The sequence below is a fragment of the Saccostrea cucullata genome, unplaced genomic scaffold (genome assembly GCF_032062105.1).
Source record: "Saccostrea cucullata isolate Sc308-1 unplaced genomic scaffold, CSIRO_AGI_Scuc_v1 ctg825, whole genome shotgun sequence".
NCBI classification, from domain to species: Eukaryota; Metazoa; Mollusca; class Bivalvia; order Ostreida; family Ostreidae; genus Saccostrea; species Saccostrea cuccullata.
The window spans coordinates 1-25,798 of NW_026941377.1; the positions used below are offsets into that span (position 1 = coordinate 1).

At 32.8% G+C, this 25,798-nt stretch overlaps 2 protein-coding genes across 2 annotated transcripts; both read left to right on the forward strand.

The window, feature by feature from the left end:
- Positions 1-1,101: 1,101 nt before the first annotated feature.
- LOC134257722 (heat shock 70 kDa protein 12B-like) lies at positions 1,102-3,704 on the forward strand. The gene is made up of 3 exons (XM_062740322.1): positions 1,102-1,348; positions 3,023-3,173; positions 3,524-3,704. Exons 1-3 carry the CDS (start codon positions 1,265-1,267, stop codon positions 3,700-3,702), a joined length of 414 nt encoding a protein of 137 aa, XP_062596306.1. The 5' UTR covers positions 1,102-1,264; the 3' UTR covers positions 3,703-3,704.
- Positions 3,705-9,950: 6,246 nt separating this feature from the next.
- On the forward strand, positions 9,951-25,246 carry LOC134257717 (heat shock 70 kDa protein 12B-like). The gene is made up of 4 exons (XM_062740310.1): positions 9,951-10,292; positions 21,253-21,471; positions 22,360-22,492; positions 23,943-25,246. Exons 1-4 carry the CDS (start codon positions 10,002-10,004, stop codon positions 24,989-24,991), a joined length of 1,692 nt encoding a protein of 563 aa, XP_062596294.1. The 5' UTR covers positions 9,951-10,001; the 3' UTR covers positions 24,992-25,246.
- Positions 25,247-25,798: the final 552 nt, after the last annotated feature.

A 25,798-nucleotide genomic window follows, 5' to 3' on the forward strand; every position in this document is an offset into this window, starting at 1 on the left:
GTCTCATCCTAAGGACCGCCCCATTTAGTCGTCTTAAAAATACGACAAGCAAGGGGGTACTGAGGACCTATTCTAACCCGGATCCCCACGGGGTTTAACATGTTTTAAAAAGCAGGAAGGATTGGCTTTTTGAAGTGATTTCAAGATTGGCGAGTGTAAACTATAAACAGATCTTTAATTCATATTATGTTTTAAAACGGACAGATGTAATTATGCCCCTCTTTCAAAATAAACAGATCTTTAATTCATATTATGTTTTAAAACGGACAGTTGTAATTATGCCTCTCTTTCAAAATAACTAAATATATTTTTAAAATATCTTAATAAATGTTTAATGCAGGTTGGTTTGTGAATAAGAGCATTCTTTGGAATTTATCTGATTTGTTTGAGTGATCATTATTTTCATGATAACTTATTTCTAGCGTATAAAAATTTTGTTTAGGAAACACTTCAATATTTCCTATCTTCATTGTCTTTAAACATTAAAACGATGCTTTTATTTTTTATTATTTATTTATTTTGCTACATGTTATTAGAGAAGAAATTATTTAGCTGAAGTCAGTCAGAAGCCATTATCTATGCAGCTTTTATCATAAAATATAAAATTTGTGAATAAAAAAATAAAGGAAATTTACCTGTCAATGAAATATTTATAGAACATCATTTAGGGAAAATTTGAATAAAGAACTAAGAAAAGAAAACCTGCTGTTTCTGAACTTATTGAATTTCATTGCCTCAGTTCAAATGCACAAGTAACACAATCAAAATATATCAAGTTCAAATAATTCGACCAATGTGTATTACATGTACTAGTACTTGTACTTGGTAAAGTTTTAAAGCTTTCCTTATTGCTTGTCCCTTTGCTGTCATTTAAAGCCAGGTGTTTTGAAATTTACAACATATGTTAAACGTATTTATCATGCTTTGACGGACACTGTGCACTAACATATACGTATATATCTAGTGAATTATAAAAATGAAATCTACCCCCATCTTAATTTAACCTGATTATATATTTTTGTAATTCTTTGTGCATTTATAACGAATAAGATATTTAATTGTATATTTTTGTACAAATAAAATTAATGCATATTCACTCTGAAAAACAATATTTTTCTTAAATTTTTAGCATCTTTCCAGAAGAACTGACATTGAAGATATACTTGGAAGAAAAATACCTGCACTAGACGTGTTTTCCAATTCGATCAAGTACCTAAAAAACCACTTTTTAAAAACATTGGAGGATATACTACCCGATGCATCAATGGAAGATGTGATGTTCGTTCTCACGGTTCCAGCGATTTGGCGAGACTCGACAAAGGAATTCATGAGAGAGGCAGCAATAAATGTTATTTTATTACATTGTTATTACATTAAAATATTAATCTTGCTAAGATGTTGCTTTTTAGGGTTAAGAGTTTTGTGACTAAGGATACATGTTTTCCAGTATTACGTCCAGAAGCTTAGAGGGCTTAGCACTTGTTGCAACTTCATTGTTTATGTTGATGTCTCTCCATCTCTTTGTTCAAAGTACGCGAATTGTTGAATTTGTAACAGCCTATAATTGTACATGATAGCAAATACGTGGTACATAAGCTTTCATAGAACCCCAAGCGAGATGAAGATTAATTAGACACCCCCATCCCCCTAACAAAGTAAATTCAAAAACACTATTTCTGTTTTCTTTCTCGCAAACATTTATATATTTAAATCGATATGACTAAACATTTATGTTTTTAAACCAACAATACTGTACTGATTTGATTACATGTAAATGTCTTGTTCTGATCGATATCTGAAAATCAATTTCAGTCGACAAAACTTAAATAAATAAAATCTATTGATAAAAGAAGTGCCTAATTATGTAAAACATATAAATATAATTTAAACTATTTGTACAAAAAGGAGTTATTACACTTAAATAGTTAACTGATTTTAAAAGTCTCAACATTGAGCTTGAAATTGAAAGTTTTTATTACAATAATTTTCATGCTATGTTTCTCAATGTGATTCAACATTCTTTTAAGTCGAAGAAACGGTCTTATAAAATCCTGATATGTGTACCTCATGAAGTACAAAAATAAATGCACTGTTAAAGAAATTGATTTTCTTTAAGCTTATCTTTCATACCAGTGTTTATTTGCATTATATGAAATTAGAAGTAAACTATGATGTATTACAGCTATAGTAAATGAAGGCTATAAAACTTAACTAGGTGCAAGCACTAGTACATGTAGTACACATCTAAACTAAGTAGAACATGTAAAAAAAAACTTAAGCACCAATTAGGTAGAAAAAGTGCAATTTTTCTCCAAATGCCTGGATACTTATAATTTTTTATCAAAAAATATATTTCAACTAACAAAAATGTAAAGTGATTACTTTGATTTGAAATTCTTGAAAGTATGCTTAAGATCAAATAATTTTCACCATGTACATCATATTATTTACTTTAATGATAATCTTTGAAGAAAACCATGGGTAAATTAACATTATTTTGAGAATTCTTAGACACGTTTTATTGTTATTCGACTCCTGATTTTCAGGACCTGGGGGTTGTACTTTATTAAACCTTTAAAGGGAGTAATCATGCATTTTTAGTACTTGTTAGCATTTATTGGATAAAATGTGTACTCCAGGTGCCATATATATAATACTGAATTATATTTAACCTCTGAAAATATTTTTTTTCCTTTGTGTGGAATGGAGTGGAATGGAAACCCATTTGAAAAACTTAGCTGGAATAGACATATTGAAAGTTTGCTGGATTTCTGTCGTGTTTTACTTTATAAATAAAATTATATACACTTTTTGTGATGAACTTAACATCGAAAAATTAGTTTCATAGAAAAATGCTATAAGAGAATAGAAAAGGTAATAAAAAACATTGTATAGAAAAACCCAAAAAGATTCATCATTCTTTGAAATTGAGTATATTTTTGCAACACAAACACACAATGTAATATGAAAATTCAGAAATGTCATAAAGTCATTTGAATTATCATTTTATTCTTTTGATTAGGCAGGGATTCCGTCAAGAAGAATAACACTAGCTTTAGAGCCGGAAGCCGCTTCTTTTATGTGTCAAAACATCCCCATTGAAAAATTGCCCAGTGGAAAAGGATTCACCATTTCTAAATCAGGAACTCGGTATCTCATTGCTGACATTGGAGGTATAGTATAAAATTACATGTGGATAAATTTACATCATCCATTTATTTCTTAAGTACCATTATTTATTTGGTTTTTAACAAATTTCTAGTTATTGTGTTATTGTTAAAGGGAGAGCTAATGCCTGCGTTTTTGTCTATTGGCCAGTTAATTCTTTATATAAAGATTTTTTTAAATAAAACTAAGTATAGTTAATTGTGCTTATTTCAACTTGGTGTTTTTTTTTTACGTTTTCTGAAGCAAGTGAAATGTATATCGAAGTTTTTACTAGAACATCTTGGTTAAAAGTTAAACTTGAGATTTGATTCGTACATTAATTTTGTAAACTTGTAAACGTTTACTATCCTTTCAGGTGGAACGGGTGACTTTACTATTCATAAGAAACAGAAAAACGGTACATTAAAAGAAATAAGCAAAGCAAGCGGAGGTGCATATGGTGGAATCAATGTTGACAGGAAGTTTGTTGAATTTCTCCAGAGAGTAATGGGTGAAAATGCAGTAAAGCAACTAAAGGAAGAGGCGACTATTTAGATTTACTACGTGATTTCGAAATCAAAAAGAGAACCGCTACAATTGACGAAGTTAAAGTCATACGTTGTACGGTTGAGTGCGTCTTTCAATAAATTTGCAAAAGAGAACAATCCAAATTTTCAAAACCAAATTAAGGACTTGGGACTGAAGGGAAATGCTGTTTTCTTAAGAGATAAACTAAGATTCGACGGAGCAATAATGAAAGGTTTCTTTGAAGATTCAATCAAAGATATATTACAACATATTAAAACACTCTTGGGGAAGCATTCAAATGTTAGTCACATCCTTTTGGTCGGCGGTTATGGAGAATGCGTTCTATTACAAGAAGCAATACGAAGAGAATTCCGGAATCAGACATTGATTGTTCCACAGGATTGTGGCCTTGCAGTTCTTAAAGGTGCTGTCTTGTTTGGGCATAATCCCGGGACGATATCTGAAAGAGTCTTGAGATATTCATATTTTTCAAGTAAAAGAAGACATTTTGACCCTTGCATTCATGACTTGAAAAGAAGGGAGGTTTCTGATTTTGGTATCATAACCTGTAAGGGCACCGTGACAGAAATTATTGCAGCAGGTACAACTATTGTATCTGAAGGATTAAATATCGAAGAAACTTGTATTCCACTGAGCAAAAACACTAAACATATACTATATACGATTTTTTATTCAGAGAAAGATGATATTCTGTACAAAGATTCTGAAGACTGCAAAACTCTCGGAACAATTGAAATACCAGTGAAAGCTGGTAAGGAGAAAAAACATAAAATTTGTAAAGCTGTTTTTACATTTGGCCTCACTTCAATTCAGCTAAAACTGACAAGTTCAGCAGAGGAGGAGGTGGAAGGAACATTTGATCTCCTGTAATGACCGATTGTCTGAGACACTTTAGTTTAAAGACCAGTGAATGAATTTGAATAGCCTTTTATATTTAGCGCAGATCTATTGTTAAATTATATTTAATCTCAACTTATATATACATGTACCATACTAAACCAATAATTGTTTTTTTTTTAATTTTTGCAATTATAGCATTCAATTGAACTAATATATTGATACATGTACTAGCTATGTTTAGTCTCAATCATGTAACATTCAAATTACCTTTGATGCTGAAGCCGTCGATAGAATAAAGTAGTCACGTTTTAGTATTCCGTGAATTAATTACTATTAACGTCTTTTTCTATTACAATAACAATACATGAAACAAATTAAAATGCGTTATTCTCTGTGGTATCTTTTATTTCCACTTCTTGGAATATATCTGGTAGATACTCACAGTCAAGAGAAATGCAGCACCCTAATTGTATGGTGAAAAATTATATACGGGTTAAAACTATGTACCAAAAATAATTACTTTGCCAAATCGATTATTTAACTGTTGAAATCATTACTTTTCATTATCCAGTTTCCATTATCCAGTTGCTTTTTATCCCTCTTAACAAAAATCAAAATTTTGCATTTTTAATAAAACAATTTATCAATAATTTGGGTTTTCAAGGTTTTGTAGCTGTTAATCGTAAGTATTGTACTAAAATTGCAAAGAAAAATCCTTCTTTCTTTTCTGGATATGATGCCTATATTTACTCAAAATGATTGATTTTCATTGCTAATGCTGTGAATTCTCAAAATAAAGAGAAAAAGAGATGCAGATGCAAATGTACACTATGTAACGACTCATCAGGCTCATGTGTTTTAATGGCATAAATGACAGTTTCTTGACTGGAAGTCCAAGAGTTGCTACACTACGCCAAGTATGAGAAACTTCGACCGCAGTAACTGAAAAAACATGCATTTACAAAAGCCCAAGAATATTAATTTCGATCAGATTAAGACATTAATAAATCGGGCTGCATTTGTTGTATATGGCAGACTAGCACGTTTTAATAAAATGGTCGGAAGTGGTGATGTTTTAAGAGTTACAGGGTATATGTCTTTCTAAGGTCTAAAATTAATAATTTATGTTTAAATGAAGCATTGATTTGTAGAGCAAGAGCCATCTTATGCATAAAATTGATTTGCAGAGCTAGAGCCATCTTATGCATAAAATGGCCCTGTAATTTTATCAATTAATATTGATATTGAGTATTTTGAGAAAATGCATTTTATATTCAATTTGCTTTTAGAAAAGTAGCTTTCTTTGATAAGGACAAATCGAAAAGGCATATCACCTACATATAGCCATCCATTGTAAAAAAAAAATTAGATAAAGATTATGTTGTCGAATTATTTTGCGTTCCCATGCCAATGGCATATGTTACAATACACTTTGAAAATTACGCATTTTGAATTTTTTTTAAAGTGCGTTAGATATGGTACCATGTAATCGCAGTTTGAAAAATTAGTTTCTTTTTCGAAGTGCGTTAATATTGACCAAATTTGCGCACTTTGAAAAAACGTATCGCCAAATCAATATTGTTTGATCTTGTATTCAAAGATATGCATGATATCGGCGTTGATATTCGGGCTAACCTTTTTTTAGCTCACCTGAGCTGAAGGCTCAAGTAAGCTTTATGATCAAAGTTTGTCCGTTGTCTGTTGTCGTCGTTGTCGTTGTTGTCGTCGAAAACTTTTCACATTTTCATCTTCTTCTCAAGAACCACTGGGCCAGTTTCAACCAAACTTGGCACAAAGTATCCTCGGGTAAAGGGGATTCAAATGAAGGGCCACGCCCTTTTCCAAGGGGAGATAATCATGAATTTGTTAAAAAATTAATGGCATTTTAAAAAAAAATCTTCTTCTCCAGAAACGCTGGGCCAGGAAAGATGAAACTCAAATGAAAGCATCCTCAGGTGGTGTGGATTCAAGTTTGTTCAAATCATGCCCCCCGGGGCAAGGGTGGGACCAAAATGGCCGACCCAAGTTTTACATATGAATATATAAGAAAAATCTTTAAAAATCTTCTTCTCCAGAACCACTGGGCCAGGAAAGATGAAGCTCATGTGGAATCATCCTCAGGTAGTGTAGATTCAAATTTTTTAAATCATGCCCCCCAGGCAAGGGTGGGGCCAAAATGGCCGACCCAGGATTTACATAGGAATAAATAGGTAAACCTTTTAAAATTTTCTTTTCAAGTACATCAAAGCTATGGTTAGTGATATTAATTTGGAATCATCCTGAGGTAGTTTAGATTCTATTTTGTTCAAATAATGAACGCCTGGGGGAGTTAATTCAAGCCTGATGTGCTCAGGTGAGCGCTGTGGCCCCTGGGCCTCGTGTTTCAGTTTAACCATTACCTTTTAAATTGCCACCGACACTATAAGAAAGGATAGAGAAGTGGCTGAGAGACCTTCTTTTTCTTCTTCCTATAAAGTGAATGGCGGCTGATGAGACATTTTCTCACTTCGAACAAAAACGTGTATGCGTGGGGGAGTCCAGGCATCTATTTACAATTTTAAAAACTGATAAAACATGTCCTGCTTCATTTACGGTGATTTATATCCATTTATCTTGGTCTTAAAGGACTCAAGGGATGGTGTCTTCTGGCAGCTGGTTTTATATCCTGATGGTATACGTAGTTGGAAAGAACGATTCATTGTACAGTACCCGCATCGTTATTCTTTACAAATCTATCGTGTTCTATCGTGCGTGTATCCTATCGTATCGTACGTGCATCCTATCGTATCGTGTTTTCCGTTTATCGTGTTTTGCGTTTTCTATCGTGTTTTCCGTTTATCGTGTTTTGCGTTTATCGTGTAGATTGTTTATCAAGTTCTATCGTGTATCGTGTTTTGCATTTATCGTGTAAATTCGGAAACCCTCGCTTTTTATCTTTACTACAGGAAGAAACTACCGAGGTATTCCGAGTTTCTTTTTTCTCGCTTTGTTAACTAAAATGATATTATTTTAACCAAGAAGAAAAAAGCATGTTTTTCCCTAGTACTTAGTTTTTCATCATTAAAAGAAATATTAAAGCGTGGAAGGAAAAGAATAAATATATTAATAATATGATTAATAATTGAAATAATTGTTTATTAAATTAAATTAGGACAATAATCATATCATAGTCAAGCAGAGATTCAAAGTTGATTTTTGAAAATGAAATAATGGATTCCCTGTTGTTTTTTGTTTTATTCATCGAATTGTATGACTTTTTGGTCAAAATTATATGTTGATAAGATTTTCTTGAATTAGTCAGAGTCACAAGAGGATGATTTTCGGTAAGTCAGGGAGTATACGTACCCCCCCCCCCCTAAAAAAATAATAATAATAAGCAGAGGATTGATATGTATCTTAAATGCAATATTAATTGTACGGCGAAATTGGATCTTGTACTGGTGTTGGTGTCCCCTTGTGGCTGCATGCTTCTGTTTGGCTGAATTGGGGAGGAAGGTCTATTGCAACAAGGGAATGGACGACACGCTACATCATAATACACTTTGCTTTAATTCTGCTTTGGTGTAAACTTTCTTATCCTAGCCGGTCGATCATCGGTGTGACACTACTGGTGATGAAGTTATAAGTCGCTGCATTGGCTTTCGTCCATAAATGGAATAGGCATTTGACTGGTTTTTGTCTTGAGGACACTATATGTTTGTGTCGATCATGTCCATGTCATGGTCACTAAGGCCCGAGCATGGTATGCAACCGTTCAATAAGGAGGGGCGATTCGTGATGAAAACATCTAAGGTGTTGGTACCTCGGGTAGGAAAGTCAACCACCTGTTCACTTCCAATGATAAACAGAGTGTTGATAAAAGTGGTGTTGATACCAGCTGGGTTATGTTGGGTTGATGTGCTTGAATTTAAGACTTCCAGTCGATATCGGGCAGATTGGCATCGCCTCCGATCCATATGACTGAACCTTGATATCTCTTGGCAAGGTTCTTGACAGCTTCACACAGCTCCTCTATGTATTAAATCCTCCTGCTTTGTGGCCGCTTAATTGAACCAATGATCAATGGGTCCACCCATCTTCTCTTCGTTCTCGATGAGGATAATTTAATTCTAGGGATTTAGGAAAGATATATGTCAAATAAATGCTATCACTAAAATCGAAGTCCAAAATTTTGGATTTTTTATTATTCATTTTCAAAGTGATTTAAGTGTCTCCAAGGTAAAGGATGTTGATGTACATTTTTAGCACACATGGAAAAAATCAAAGTACGTTATTTATTTTGTCTCAATTTAAACGCACTTTTGAATATTCAAGGTGCGTTGCCACAATGGTAATTGCTCATGGAAAGCATAACTAACGGTTCGAATTAAACTCAGTGGACTGTACAGGTCACTGTTTAAGAAATATGTAATACTCAAAACCATGTTGGGGTCATTCAAAGATATGCATTCATAGGGAAAGAAATCATTCAACGTGGTCTTAAAGGTGCATGAACACAGATTTGAAGTTAATATTTTCTGTTCAAAATCACGGCTTATATACATGTATTTTAGTTGCATTTTACACAAAAATATATATAAAATTTTATTTCACCTTAAGTGATTGAAACTTCACATTTTTGTAGGGGTCTGATTGACATACTGCACTCTCACAAATTTTACGTTTATTCTGGATACTTAGAGTAATAGTGGCAATCTTGTTGTGTATTGCTGAAAAAAGAGTTTAATCGAGAGAAAAAAAACGGCAATTATATTTAGAGTAGAAATGTTAGACAGCAAAACACTTTACAATTATCGTCATTCCCCGCTAAGTATTGTGTACAGAGTGTAGCAAATTGATCACAAGTGTTAAAGGTACACAGTTTTTATAAACAGGACACGGGTTATGTTATTGATGATGTTCATGTTATATTTTTTTTCATATAAGGATTTGGCAGCACTTTTAGTATTGTTTCATGTGGATAAAAACGCGACTTTTCAGTATGCTAAACATTCTTTATTCTGACGTCATTTTCGGAGTTATAACGTCATAAAAATTACTAAGTGACGTCACAATATGTGCATATTTTTTTTATCTTTCCAATGATATCAAACTCAATAATGTCCGTAAAACGGCTAATTTTTTATAAAACAGATCTCAGAACTTTTGAAATGCCCCTCATATTTACACTTTCTTTGTTAGACACTAATAAAAAGCATTATGAAATTACAATTAAGTGATAAATACACATAACACACACGAGCATATCACCAAAGTCTGTCTGGCGTATGAATACAAGGACTACGCCGTTACTGTTTAACATTTTTTTATATTACCATAATTGTTAAAAAAACATAATAGGTTCAGCCAAGTGAAAAAAATAGTGAAAAACTATACAAAATATGGGATTTCCATTCAAAACGAAAGTAGTTCATCGTTGACTATATTCTTTGTTCTCACTGAATGAAACAATCCAGGAAGCGAATATGACTGATTGGTTTGTTGTTGCTGCCATTGACTTTGGTACAACATATAGTGGATACGCTTTCTCCTTTCGTAGTCATCCGAATGACATTCATACTCCACAAACGTGGTGTGCTGGATCATCTTCTTTAGCATCTTTAAAAGCACCGACCTGTCTTCTTCTCAATCCGGATAAATCGCTCAATTCGTTTGGATATGAAGCCCAGGACAAGTATGTCAACCTTGTCTTGGAAGAAAAACATCGCGCCTACTTTTACTTTGAACGTTTTAAAATGACTCTTCACCAAGAGAAAGTGAGTACAGGTTATAATACCTAACTGCAAAAAAAATACGTATATCTATTTTAAATATGCTAATTTAGTGTATATTTTTATTATTTTGACAGTACAAGGTGAATGTTTAAATTGCATATAATGTTTGTATTTGTTTACAGAGCTGAATGGTCTAATTTTTCCATTATTTCACGATCATGACAAAGTGCACGGCCGGTGTGAGCCGTCGGCAGGGGATGCTCACTCCTCCATGGCACCTGATCCCACCTCTGATGTTTCGGAGGTCCGTGTTTCTCTGCTCTTATTTTGTATCGTTTCATGGACTTTGAGATTGAATACTGTTCGTTATTTCAATATCCTTCTCTTTAAAGGGGCATAAGCACGATGTGCAGCCAGGTAATTCGGATGAGATCGTATAAAAAAGGGACTGTGTTGCAGAGGAACTGTCACAAAATGGATATCTCACTGTTCAATGGCACTGCGTGCAGAGTATAGGTCTAAATTTGCCGCTCCATTGGCAAATGCTGGCATTTCTAGATGCATATTATAAAAACTTCTGGAGGAGAATTCAAACAAAAACAGCAATATATTCATATCAACAAAACTAACAAGCGATGTTGAAGACTATAGTCTCTTCAAACGTTTCTGTGCAACATGCAATCACATGAGTTTAAAGATGCTGCAAAAACAGTTTCAGTCTGATGTATCATGAATGCATTTTGAGTTACTTCTGACAGTCTGAATTGTATGCAATTATTGCTGTTTTTGAGGTCAATACAATGATTTAGCCATCTGAGGAGTACAATATTCACCGAGCCCGAATTTTTATTGACCGAAAAACAGCAATAATTGTTTTATTAAATTATTCACTGATAAGATGAGAAAGCCCTTTACTTGTTTGCATTTAGTTAAGTCCTAGCCAAATACAAAAGAGAATCAAAGGTGTGTCAATAAAGTAGGGAATCATATGGAAATAACATACAGTATTCAAGATCAAAAGACTATGAAACGATACAAAATATGAGCAGAGCAAACACGGACCTCCGAAACATCAGAGGTGGGATCAGGTGCCATGGAGGAGTGAGCATCCCCAGCCTACCGGTCACACTCGCCGTGCGTTTTTTGTCTTAGCCGGGAAATAACGGAAAAATCTGTCAACATTTCAGTGTATAAATAATGGACTTTCAATTAGTATGAAAAACGTCAGTCAGCAGCATTTGACTCACTAAATTTTACAAAGTATATGCTGGCAAGGTAAAATCTATTCTATTAGATTTGAATCAGAGAATTCGGCTGACTGCTATATCCACTGTTAAGGACTCTCTCTACACCATTACAAAATGTTTTTTGGATATTGAGAAAAATATATTCTATAAAGGTGTTAGTATTGAGCTTATTTATATGATTTTCAACATATGGTGCGTGGCATTTATCCCCAGGAAAAATCAAACACAACACAGTATCAGTGAATAGAAATCACTCTTGTTTACTTCCATAGAGAAACAACATGTAAATAACATGTTCAATTAATTTATCTCGGCCTTTTAAAATGTTAAGAATACCTGAATTGATTTAAAACTGTGTAATAAACTGTGAATTTCAAATTTTAAGAATTTAGATCTAAGGGCAGATCACTCTAACTGCAAAAAAATACAATAGAATCAGAACTCTCTAGTTTGCAGTGTAGAGAGGGTTCTTAAGGAAAAAAATAACATATTTATCGGTCTTGTTTTTACACAGAAAAATCCACAGAGGTATAATATAATTTACAACTTATGAAGCAGCTGTGTGATATATTTTATACAATGACTCATTATTTTTGAAAGATATACTAGTATTCTCATATAACTGCAACAGTTTAGTTAATGCACTTCAGCACGTTTTGAAAATGTTTTTGCACACTCCGCTTCAGTAATATGAGACAGTATCTTTCCATGGTATTAATGGCTAATACTCGTATTTACATAATTTAACTCTCTGTCCTGACGACAAATGTGTATTATATTTCAAAATCCCTGTATAATTGTTCAGGTAATTTACAGTTAACACGTTAATGGGAAAAGCCAATGCAACAGTTTCTGTTGAATGTGAGCAGAATTTATAATTTTTACTTACGGGGGGACCTATGTTTGAAAAGTCTTTGTGTGAAATTTTTAAAACTTTGACATTTCTTTCATGGCAACTTGCTCTTAATTTTTAGGTATAAAAAACAGTACCTTTATATGCTTATTATTACACAGAAGAACGTGCAAAAACAGTGTGAAATGCTAAAAATAGATTATTTTGCTCTACATCAAATATGCATTAAAAAGAATCAAAAATGTCAAATCAAAATGAAAATGAACAGGTCTTTATATCATTTGACTAGTATCTTTAAAATGAAGGCAAAGTCACTGTAATTCATCTCGCATGAAAAATTATAATGGAGCACAAAGTAGGTATTACCTATTTTTCTTGTATTTTTTACAATTCCAAATTGCATAAAAAGGTAATTTCTTAAAGAAATATTTGTGTAAAAATGCTATAATTCATATTTTAAAAAAAAAAAATGAATTATCTCTTTATTTTAATAAAGAAAAAAGTATATCTTTATGATAAATTATAAGAGGCAAGTTGCATTAAGTACGTAAGAGGTAGGTCTAGTGTTTGTAAAAAAAAAGACACTGAAATTAGTTTGACACCCCCCCCCCCCAACGAAATATGATTTTCGTGATTGTGTTTGGACAATGAACACATTTTTTTTGCTTGTCAAGTTTTTTTGTATGTTAGATTTTCTTTCTCTTTCACGAAGCCCCCCTTTCAATTTGCTTCCGATGTCAATGATTTTAGAGGGGAAGGGGAACTCTTATTTGTATTACACAATATTTTTCTACAATAATCAGCAGTGATTTCCTTTAAACATTTTAATATTTAGTTACTTAAGAAATAACTCTAATTCTTGGTCAAATTATTCGATGATAACCTGGTCTGGGTACGAAAGCCCAGAAGGCTCATTCGAGATTCGAAATTCGAGATTCAAAATTCGAGTTTCGAGATTCAAGATCCAAATTAACCAATCAAAAGGCAGGTTCAACTTTGATTACTCCCCTCTATTATGTTTTACTAATAAGAAATCGTTGAATATATTCATATCAAATGGGTCATTTGCTTTAATGATAATGCAAGAAAAAAAGATAAAATAATGTATTAAAACGAAATAAAAAGGAGTTTTAGGTTACATTTTAGAAAATTTAAATAAATTCTTATTTTTCCTCATTAAACAAAACAATAGGGTGTTTCACAATATATGTCACACATCTAAATGAGCATAATCTGAATATCGAACATGATACCAAAAAATCCAAAGCACTATAGTTAAGCATATTGATCTAAAATTATTATGTTGCAAAATATCGGGAAAATAATAATAATCCAGGAAGTAACTGATGATATAATCAGTGATGTCATCATTTCAGCTATTCTCAAAATTGCGTAAAACTTGCAGCAAAAATTTGTTGTAATTTTTTATTATAAGAACCGTTTACGATATTTTAGATATTTTACAGGAGGCTATGATAAAAAATAACTATACCAGAAATCACTGTCTACTTTTTCTTCTATTAAGAATAATAAGAGGGTTTAAATTAAATTATAATGTAAAGATGAAAGACAGTTAAACCCTGCCTCCTCTTCACCCAACCCTACCCCATCCCCCAAAATATCAAGAAGAGATGAGAACAATATCAGGGTCAGAGTCAATCATTGAGAAAACCTAATGAAAGCCAGATCTGAGTTTAGGAAGATGGGTTGTAACAATGCCAGTAAGTGTATCCAAAGTATTTCGCAATTTTAAATTTGAGTTAAGTATGTCTGCATACAAGTTTTCAACGTTTAAAGTCAAATGACAGTCAGAGCCGGGGTAAAAGTTGGCAAGATTGACTGAAAGGAGAGTGTAAGAAGTGGACACCAATTAACACATGCCGGTAGTTCTGAAACGAAATATTTATTAAAATGTTACTTTAAATAAATATAGATATGCACTATTAGGGTTATAAAAAGCCAGATATAAAACAAGAAAAGCTCAGAAATCTTGGGAAATTTACAAAACAGTGGTCAGAAATTTATAAAGTTATTTAGGACAATGTTGGGAAAACACGTCGAGAATAACATTTGAGGATTTGTTGCCATAGTAACTGAGGTGGGGGATTTTGGATACTTCTGACTAAAAAAAATAATTTTGAATATATGCCGATTAAAATGATATATAAAATGTGTGTGTAGCTTTTGTTGTTATTTATCTATCTGTCTTTAGATGTGTGACATATATTGTGAAACACCCTGTACGTATATAGAATATTATATGGTCTTATCGTTGAATTGCGGAAGATTTAGGTCGACATGTTTTAAAATAAGAACATTGATTAGGGAGAAAATTATTATTATTTATATGAAAAACTAATGAGGGTACATTTCTTTACATTGTGCCCCCCCCCCCCATAATTTTATAATTGTGCCAAAATATAAAATACTATATAAATCATAACTACTACATGTATATGCTTGTGTCCCCTCAATTTTGTGCCCCCTCAATAAAAACATCTGATGACTTCTTTGCTGTGTTTTTGGTTGTCAAGAAATTTTTGGTAGTTGAAAACTGAAACTGTTTGGCTGTGCCTCCCCCCCCCCCCCCATTGAAATGAGCACTATGGTTTCACTAGTATAGTTGAGTCTTTGACCAAGTCGGAGACCCGAGCGGTGTCTTTTTAATATATTTATCGAATATATATTTATATCGCAATGCATCGCAAGTTTGACAATGAATATTGATAACAACACATTTGTCCCCCCCCCCCCCCCCCCCCTTCATTCCCATTTGCCATTCCCGTAATATTTTTCCCGATATAATATACAAAACAGTAAATTTATGCTTATGTCCATTCAAAAATAACTTCCAGTTACCATGATACAATGTAACCCCTATTTTTCTTCGGTTGGGGTGGGGATAGGTTGATTAACAATGTTTTTTTTTTAATTATTATTCCCAATGGGTCATTATCTTTATTAAGCATGCATGTTTCATCCATCTGTATTTGAGGGGCTATCTATTGGTTTCATAAACTTGGTCACTGGCCACTTTCTAATACCGTGTCACAAACACTATCCACCTTGAAACCCGTAGTACTAATTATTACAGAGACGAAGCATCGCTTTTGAAAGTGGGGTGGGGGGAGGGCAGACAAAAATATTATTTCAAACCTGAAAATAGAAACTGACAGAAAAAAAAATTTCCAAACTCGAAAATCCTATTTCGGGGCGTAAAAGTGGGCGGGGGGGGGGGGGGGTCGAACTTCATTTAGTACCTAATTTCTTTTAATACACTACTTCTAAAACTTCTTTGACTATACTGCACCAATGTTCCAAAACGTGAGGGGGGGGGGGGGGTGGGTTGGCAACGGACCTTTTGATGAACATTTACAATAGTAAAAAAAATATGTTTGGAAAAAGGGGGGATGTCTGTACTGTTAAACTAAGTACATGTATACTATTATGTCAACAACCCTGTATCCAAAGTAGATAACACGAAATATATATATATTCTTTATACAAATCTCTTATGATATTTAAGAAGATATTCTAAATTAATTAAGCATATCTTGCAGATCAAAATCTAATAATTCTTTAAATTTCGTTTTGATAATATAAAACACTTTTTCTTGCGTTGTAATTTATTCAAATGACCTCCTCGGTATTAAAATACTCAACGATTTCTTAATGGTGAAAAAAAATAATGGGGAGTAATTGAATCTCAAATCGCCTTTTGGTTGGTTATTTTGGGTCTTGAATCACGAATCTCGAATTTCGAATCTCGTATTTCGAATCTCGAATTTCGAATGAGCCTTCTGGGCTTTTGTAACTGGGTCAGTTCGCGGATTATAAAAAAGCGTAAACTGACCCAAACCAGGTTATCAACGAATAATTTGGCCAAAAAATAAAAAATTATTCCTTATAAATTAATTTTTAAATAATTAAACAACTGTGGATGTAAAATTGTATTGCTTTTTATGAGTTCAGATTTGCCGCTCTATAATACATCCCTAGTAACAAAAGTGATATGAAACAAGGGGAGGTAATAACTGATATACAGATAGATCTAGCAGTCATGATGTTTGTGTACACGAGGTAAGATCGAGCTACTGTTTAAAGTTAAAGGTACATTTATTCAATCAATGAATTCCAAGGACTGGAAATTAGGGCCGGTGTAAAGACGAATAATGACACCCATCGAATAATGACCGGGGGTCATTTTTTGACAGCGAAAAAGGACCCCCGGTCACTATTCGATGTAGAAAAATAACCCTTTTGCCCGTAAAAAAAGTGTCACCACTCTAAAAATTTGCAGAATCCACGTGAAGAAAAATGACCCCCGTAGAAAAATGACTCCCTGTTGATTAAAACTGAAATTTTTAGGGGGCAAAAAAACATTGGATAAAGAAGCATTCTGGCCTAAATGCGTAGCTGAACTTATTTGGAATAAATTGATGATATGTTGATCTCATAACATACGATTACAGCTATATTTTAAGGTCAATGTAATGATTCAGAATCTAAAGGAGTAAAGATTTATCAAGCCTAAAGGGTTAAGTAAGTATTGTTTTTCGATGATAGGAATCATCGTACTGACAGAAAAAATCAGACAGAAAAAGCTGTTTCAAATATAATTTTATTCTCCTCTTGAAAAGCGGGAGGGTATATAGTGATTGGGATGTCCGTCCGTCTGTTACGCTTTGGGGTATCCATCTGTTATCCGCAACTCCTCTTACATATAATGTATTTGTAAAATAGCTATGTCCCTGTATGGCAACATAGCAAAGATTCAACTTTTCTTAAAGGCAATTCAAATATAATGGTACACAAAGTAGGGTCTTCTCACAAGAAATATAATTGCAAAATAGGAAAGCCCTAGCACCACTTGTTCAAAATTAATGGCATTTATGTGTAAAAATGGGACAAACTCTAAGGTAAAGGTCAAAAGTTCAAATTTGGTGGTACCAAAAGTAAGGTCTTGTCACAAAGAATGTACACATATGAAATATGAAAGATAAAGCTACAATTAAATGAAAAATTATGGTTAAGGTTAAAGTTTTTGAGGAGAAACAGACCGCCAGATAGACATACAGACGGACACGATAAAACGATAAACCCCCTAATTGTCGATTACAGGGACATAAAAAGAAATGTTCTTCAATAAAATTTACATATATATATTATGATACATTATAAAAAAGACGTTACAAAAATGAAAATGTTTGTTCTGATTTTCATATTAAATTCTCTGAAAAATATACTCAGAACTTGGTAAAATCGTGAAGAAAAAAACAAGAATTAAGAAATGTAATGAATACCATGTGTTTAATCAAAAGGTTATGTGTACATGTATAGTTTTTGCATTAGAATGTGTATTTTACACTAGCCTATAGCTTTACAGAGCATATTTTTAGGTGTTATACCCACCCAATCCCCTTACTTATTTAGGAGGAAGTTGATAAAACAAAAGCAACAAAAAAACTACCCTACATTATTTTTTCTATAAGGAGGTACTAAAAATAAGCTTAAAATAATCTACTATTCTACTTATTTTCAACTGTTACTCTGACACAATACTTTCAAGTATACCCGCATCAACATTTAAAGAATGCTTTAATCATGGCGAAGTAAATTATGATATGATTGAACTTGTTTAAAAGCTTAACTTCATTTCAGTATTTTATCTAGAGCCTCTTTCAGTATTATTGAAAGGTATAGAGTTTTATTTATATGATTGTTTGCTTTTCATTTATTTTTTGTTTGTTTTGATTTAACGTATTTTTTTTAGGGGGGGGGGAGTAAAAATTTCCCCCTCTTTCATTGTCAAATAGGATTTGCCAAACTTATACAAGCTACAAAATTTGAAATGAAGGAAAAATTATTTTTTTTTATTAAAGTCAAGAATATTGGAATCTGATTGTTGCATGGTTTGATTTCTAAAAACAAGTGGAATATCATTCTTTAAGGTCATTGGCAACGCAGGGTTTTCGGAGAAAAAAGGTTTATACCCAGGTTTTTCTCACTTATGAAAAAAGTCATTTAGAGTGATCTCACGTATGGATTTCTCTAGGCGCTGAAAACAAATAAAGCATATATGTTGCAGACTGAGAAGTAAACAAAAGCACCTGTGTTTATTTGTCGGATATATTCAACTCAACAGTACTAAAAGAAAAGCAGCGATGGGTTTGTTAACATTGTGCTGAGGAGACAGACAGTCAACAGGTCGTCATTTAGAATAGGTACATGAATCCAGGAAAGTGCAAAGATGTGATATAATTATGCTGAAAGTGGTGATAGCTAGGTAGACCGAATGAGAACGATTCCTATAGGTTATGTGAACGAGACACCATTTAAAGTTACTATAATTCCTTGCAAAAATGTTTTATGAAAGTTCGCTTCCAATAAAGTAAATTAAAGAATAGAAACAAACAACAAGTCTCTTGATCATAATGAATATTTATTAGATGTTAAGGGAAGAAACTCAAAATTAAAGAAAAGTGCTGGTATTTCTGTGTTTTGTTTCAATATTTGCATTTTCAGACAACGTATATGCATGTCATCGGAAATAAGGTTTCAACAATGTATTTTATGTATAAACATTATGGCCTTTGGAGAAAACGTATGGTTAAAAATAATATAGGCCCATTTTATCAACATTTTACATAGGAAATACATTGAAAATGGTAAAAGCATTGATTTGACAAATTTTTTAAAGGAAGGTTGGTTTGATGGGTAAAAAGGACCTGAATTGAACATGTTTGGTACCATTAAACCTGGTCAAAAAATCTTGAAAAATTCTATACGAAAACCAAAAACGTTGTCAATGTCCTTTTAAAGCAAACACTAAAAGGAGGAATATTAAAAAGAAATTTTATTTACTTGACAATCAAAGAATCTCTTTTCACTTTAAAGGGGGTCATTTTTCAATGGGGGTCATTTCTTTTTAGGACTAACATATAAAAAAATGACCACTAGGACACTTTTTCTACAAAAAATGATTTTTTTTACGGGTAGGGGGTCATTTCTTGTCGTTGAAAAATTACCCCTGGTCATTATTCGATGGGGGTCATTATTCGTCTTTACACCGGGATTGTATGGAATACAGATGATTCAGCTGGTTGTCAAGGGTGTTTGTCCCCATACAAAACCAGGTTATTAAGAAATAATTTGCGTTCCTTTTCGGTAATCAACCAATGTGAGACTTGAATACAAACAAAATTTAATTATTCATTTATACCTTTTTTCGTCAACGTCTGGCCTTTCATACCAAATTAACTTTTGTGATGCATATTATTTCACCTTTGTTGGTAGACCAAATTAAATAAATTGCAGATTTTTTTTTGCCGAAGTAGAAAGTAATAAACTTAGATGATCATCTACTTTTGAGTGATCATTGACATGTGTGCCGTGTACATTACGTCAACATCAACGTCATAATGGGGTAAAATGACGTTATATAAAATTGAGGGGATATTTTTCCAATCCTTTGTATCCAAACAGAACAGAGACATGTCTCTGAACAGAAATATATATGCACTTCTATTTAAAAAGTAATAACAAGTACCTGTTCACTTCTTGCTAAAAATCGTTTGTAAAGGGAATGTAAAATCGGATCGTGTTACCACCGCACCAATCGACTCCATTCGACTTACCTAAGCAAGTCGAATGAAAATTGGATGTAAAATCGCATCGTGTGACCGCACCTGTATATATTTTAATAGCATTAAAAGGTAAAAAGGACCTGAATTGAACATGTTTGGTACCATTAAACCTGGTCAAAAAATCTTGAAAAATTCTATACGAAAACTAAAAACGTTGTCAATGTCCTTTTAAAGCAAACACTAAAAGGAGGAATATTAAAAAGAAATTTTATTTACTTGACAATCAAAGAATCTCTTTTCACTTTAAAGGGGGTCATTTTTCAATGGGGGTCATTTCTTTTTAGGACTAACATATAAAAAAATGACCACTAGGACACTTTTTCTACAAAAAATGATTTTTTTTACGGGTAGGGGGTCATTTCTTGTCGTTGAAAAATTACCCCTGGTCATTATTCGATGGGGGTCATTATTCGTCTTTACACCGGGATTGTATGGAATACAGATGATTCAGCTGGTTGTCAAGGGTGTTTGTCCCCATACAAAACCAGGTTATTAAGAAATAATTTGCGTTCCTTTTCGGTAATCAACCAATGTGAGACTTGAATACAAACAAAATTTAATTATTCATTTATACTTTTTTTCGTCAACGTCTGGCCTTTCATACTAAATTAACTTTTGTGATGCATATTATTTCACCTTTGTTGGTAGACCAAATTAAATAAATTGCAGATTTTTTTTGCCGAAGTAGAAAGTAATAAACTTAGATGATCATCTACTTTTGAGTGATCATTGACATGTGTGCCGTGTACATTACGTCAACATCAACGTCATAATGGGGTAAAATGACGTTATATAAAATTGAGGGGATATTTTTCCAATCCTTTATATCCAAACAGAACAGAGACATGTCTCTGAACAGAAATATATATGCACTTCTATTTAAAAAGTAATAACAAGTACCTGTTCACTTCTTGCTAAAAATCGTTTGTAAAGGGAATGTAAAATCGGATCGTGTTACCACCGTACCAATCGACTCCATTCGACTTACCTAAGCAAGTCGAATGAAAATTGGATGTAAAATCGCATCGTGTGACCGCACCTGTATATATTTTAATAGCATTTCACATTTAAAAAATAATTTCATCTTTAATATAAGTTATTGAAACTTCAAACTTTTGGGTGGGTTTGATTGACAGATCCTTGCACTCTCATAAATTTACTTTTATTTTTAATGCTATACAATAGTGGCGATCTTATTGTGACAGTGTATAAATGAAAAATATTGTCACACAATATTTGTTTTATTTTAACTTCAGAACCTTTCCAGGCGAACCACAATAGAGGATATTCTTGGCAGAACACTACCTGCAATAGATGTATTTGGAAAGTCAATTAAGTATCTGAAAAACCACTTTTTAACAACACTGAAAAACAGGGTATCTGGTTCATCAATTAACGATGTGTTGTTTGTTCTCACTGTACCTGCAATTTGGAGAGACTCTGCAAAGGAAATCATGCGAGAGGCAGCTTTAAATGTTATTAATTTTTCTTATTTTTTTTCTCTTGACCCCCCCCCCCCCAAAAAAAACTATTGAACTTATTCAATTCAAAACCTTGAAAAAAAACGAGAAAAAGAACAGTGTTGTTATATTTTCTTCCCTGGTGCCAATAACGGCATTCAATAGTAAATAAGCTGATTTATAATATTGTAATAATTATTGAAATAAATATTGTACTACCTTAACAATTAATTTGCATTGCTGATGGATCTAAAATGTATAAAAATCGAAAATGTGAGTTTTTAATATACTTTTATTGTATAATGAACATTATTGACAGATGATACAAATAAAAAATGGATTCCTGGATTCGTACATATTTTTTGACCCATTTGCATTGCAAAAAATGCAAATAATAAATTTCTAAAATATAAAAAAATTGTAAACCTTCTGTGACGTTCAAATTTTACCCTTCTGAAACCATTCTTATTATTCTATACAAATATTTTTCACTTCAAAATGCATTTTTGTGCAACTTTGAATAAAAATTTAAAAATTACGCGATGAAACCTATTCATTTAATTCATTATAACATGACCCAAGTTGATATTTTCAAAATTTGTGACAAAAAAAGTTTGTTATCTGTCCTTAAGAAAACTTGAATTCTTAGATCCTTTATAACAGTTTAATACTTATCAAATTAATGTTGAGTACTTCAAGTAAAATTATATAAGAATACAGTCCTTCTTTTCTTTTCGGCACATTAAATTAAAGCATATATATATACGATAATTTCAAATTGAATGTGCATTAAGAGCTTCGCTAAAGTTTGACTTTTCACTTCATTTAAATAACTTGAAGTGTACTTTTACTTTAATTGGTTCATATTCGAAATTGAGGTCCTCGTCATTCTTCTTCCAACAGGCTGGGATTCCTCCAAGACAGATCACTCTAGCTTTAGAACCAGAAGCAGCTTCTATTATGTGTCAAAATATCCCCAATGAAGATTGCACCATATCTCTACCAGGCACTCAGTACCTGATTGCTGACATCGGGGGTATAAACTTTACAATTATTTCATTTTAAGTACACCTGTGCTGAAGGTTCAAGTGAGCTTTTCTGATCAAAATTTGTCAGTTATCTGTCGTTGTTGTAGTCGTTGTTGTCGTTGTACTCACTCACTGTCGTTGTTGTTGTTGTTGTCGTCGTTAACTTTACACATTTTTATCATGTTTTATCTTCTCAAGAATCCCAGGACCGAATTTAACCAAACTTGCCAAATAGTACCCTTGGGTAAAGGGAATTAAAGTTTGTTTAAATGAAGGGCCACACCCATTTCCTAGGTGGCATAGTCATGCAAAGGTAGAAAATTAATGTCATGTTTTAAAAATCTTCTTCTCATAAACCAATGAGCCAGGAAAAATGAAACTCATGTTGAATCATTCTCAGTTAGTGTAGATTCAAATTTGTTTAAATCATTCCCCCGAGAGTAGGATGGGGCCACATTGGGGTATCAAATTTCAACATAAGAATACATAGGAAAAATCTTTAAAAATCTTCCCCAGAACCACTGGGCCATGAAAAATTACACTCGTGTGGAATCATCCTCAGGAAGCGAATTTTCAAGTTTATTCAAATCATGACCCCAGGGAGTAGGATGAGGCCACGATGAGGAACCAAAGTTTAACATGGGAAAACATAGGGAAAATCTTTAAAAATCTTCTTTTCAAGATTCACTAGGTCATGAAAGATGTAAGTCATGCAGAGGCAACTTCCGAAATTAAGGGAAGATTTAATTTTGTTCATATCATGACCCTTTGGGCAAGGGTGTGGCTGCTATTGGTGATAAAGATTTTACATACGAATTCATGAAAAAAATCGTTAAAATTCCTCCTAATGCCATCATGATATTGATCATCAATTTAAAAGCATAAAAACATGAAATAGGTAAGGTAGATTTGAATTTCAGGAGAATAGAGGAGCCATAAAGTTGTCAAATGTATATAAAGCTATATATTAATAAATATATTCATCTTATAAACACAAAACCATAATGTGTCACACAAGCATTCTAAAGAAGTGTAGATTTACCATGTTTACATGTAAGTTTGTTTAAACATCCCCTCCCCTCTCCAGAACCAATCTTTATAATTTATTTAAACGTTTCAATACTGAGCTAATTTTTGCTTTTACCTAGCCAGTTGCTCAGTGGGCGATTAAGCCCCCGGTCCTCTTGTTTATTTTTTTGTTTTCTTGACTATGTGTAGCCTGCTTAACGTAATGACATCAGGAAATAAACTATATAATATTGTTTTAAATGCATATAATGTTTTGTTTATATATTCTTAAAAATAATTAAATATCACTGCTTATTATTTTGTTCGAGTTTTTGAACGTACTTATTTAAAACTAATACATATAGCTGTAGTATAACGAGAAGATCTTTGTTAACTATCAGATTGAAAAATATATTTTCTCAAGATATTTATAGTTAACTATCTTTTAAGGTGGAACGGGGGATTTTACTGTTCATGAAATACTGGGAAAAGACACCATAAAAGAAATAAGCAAGGCAAGTGGGGGTGCATATGGTGGAATCAACGTCGACTTGAACTTCCTTCAATTTCTGCAGAAGGTAATGGGTGTAAATGCACTACGTCAACTAAAGAACGAAGAGATGGAAGATTATTTAGATTTACTGCGTGATTTCGAAATCAAAAAGAGGACCGTTACAAATGAGGAAGAAAAGACGTATGTCGTAAAGTTGAGTGCATCTTTCAATAAATTTGCAAGGGATAACAATCCAAATTTTCAAAGAGAAATAAAGTATTTGCGCCTTAAAGGAACTGCTGTCTTCTTAAAAGATAAGCTTAAAATTGACGCAGTCATCATGAGAGGTTTCTTTGAAAATTCTATCAACGATATATTAGATCACATAAAAACACTATTGGAGAGATATAAGAATGTAAAACATATCCTTCTTGTCGGCGGATATGGAGAATGCACTCTCTTACAAGAAGCAATACGAAAAAAGTTTCGGAATAAGACATTGATTGTTCCACAAGACTGTGGACTTGCAGTAGTTAAAGGTGCCGTCTTGTTTGGGCATAAACCCGAGAGAATGTCTTCAAGAATCTTGAGATATTCATATTTTACAAACTTAAGACAGGATTTTGACCCAAGCATTCATGATATAAAAAGAAAAGCAATTTCTGATTTTGGTGACATTTTCTGTAAAGGCAGTGTATTAAGAATCATTGCAGCAGGGACAGCCATTGATTCTACAGGGTTACAGAAAAAAATGTCAGTATATCCCCTGTACAAAGATACTGATCATATTTGGTGCGAGATTTTTTATTCAGAGAAAAATGACCTTCTATATGACGATTCTGAAGATTGTAAATCTCTTGGAACAATCCGAATACCTATGGCTGGTAAAAAGGGAGAAAGGGAAAGATGCAAAGCTGTTTTTACTTTTGGTCTCACTTCTCTTCAACTGAAGGTGATGAATTCAGCAGGCAAGGAGGTGGAAAAGTCATTTGATCTTCTGGAATGAGCGACTGGTTGTATAATTTCAGGGCATAATCGAGTAAATGAGTCATATAGACTTTCATTGTCTGATCGATTATGATATTATAATAAATTACATCTTTTATTTCACGTAATAAACAGACATCAAACCAATAATTCATTTTAGACAATATGCATATATGACATACATTTGAAAAAAAACTATTGATATACTAGTAACCTATTGATACTTATGTTCAGTCTCTATTATGTAAAATAAGGACATACAATTACTTTTTTATGACAAATTAAAGTAGTTGCGTTTATAATATTTTGTTGTTAAGTTACTTTTCACGTCTTTTCTATCAAAATATCCAAATATGAAACAAATGTATTGGTCTTTCTACTGAAATATATTGGGTGGTCATAGGAAAGGAGGCTATGAGTTTTAATTGTAAATATGTCGCCTTTTACTCGGATCTAAATGTCGAGTTGGAGGCCACAACATGAATTTTCTACTCACCAAAGTTTTTTTTCAAGGGTGCAATTACATGGTCGCCGGAAGCAAATGGAAAGTGGGGGGGGGTCGAAATTAGGGTAAACTAATTCATTAAGGTAATTTCCAATTTTCTATTCCTATATAATGTATTTTTATGCAAAAAGGGGGGACGCTCCCCTACCCCCAGGTTCCAACGCCTATGAAAGATCTATGGGAATTCCGACAGATTGTTGGAAGACCTGATCTACAAAAACCATAATGTTCATAGATTTTGTCAATCAAAAAATCTCAAGCATCTTTTAATACCCATTTCCGAGTACCTGTGTATGATCAGGATATGTTTTTATAAAATTG

Coding starts and splice junctions, on each gene's coding strand:
- LOC134257722 (XM_062740322.1), top strand. CDS start 1,265: ATGGAAGATGTGATGTTCGTTCTCACGGTTCCAGCGATTTGGCGAGAC. Junction 1,349..3,022: donor TGAGAGAGGCAGCAATAAAT/GTTATTTTATTA, acceptor TCTTTTGATTAG/GCAGGGATTCCGTCAAGAAG. Junction 3,174..3,523: donor TCTCATTGCTGACATTGGAG/GTATAGTATAAA, acceptor CTATCCTTTCAG/GTGGAACGGGTGACTTTACT.
- LOC134257717 (XM_062740310.1), top strand. CDS start 10,002: ATGACTGATTGGTTTGTTGTTGCTGCCATTGACTTTGGTACAACATAT. Junction 21,472..22,359: donor TGCGAGAGGCAGCTTTAAAT/GTTATTAATTTT, acceptor TTCTTCCAACAG/GCTGGGATTCCTCCAAGACA. Junction 22,493..23,942: donor CCTGATTGCTGACATCGGGG/GTATAAACTTTA, acceptor CTATCTTTTAAG/GTGGAACGGGGGATTTTACT.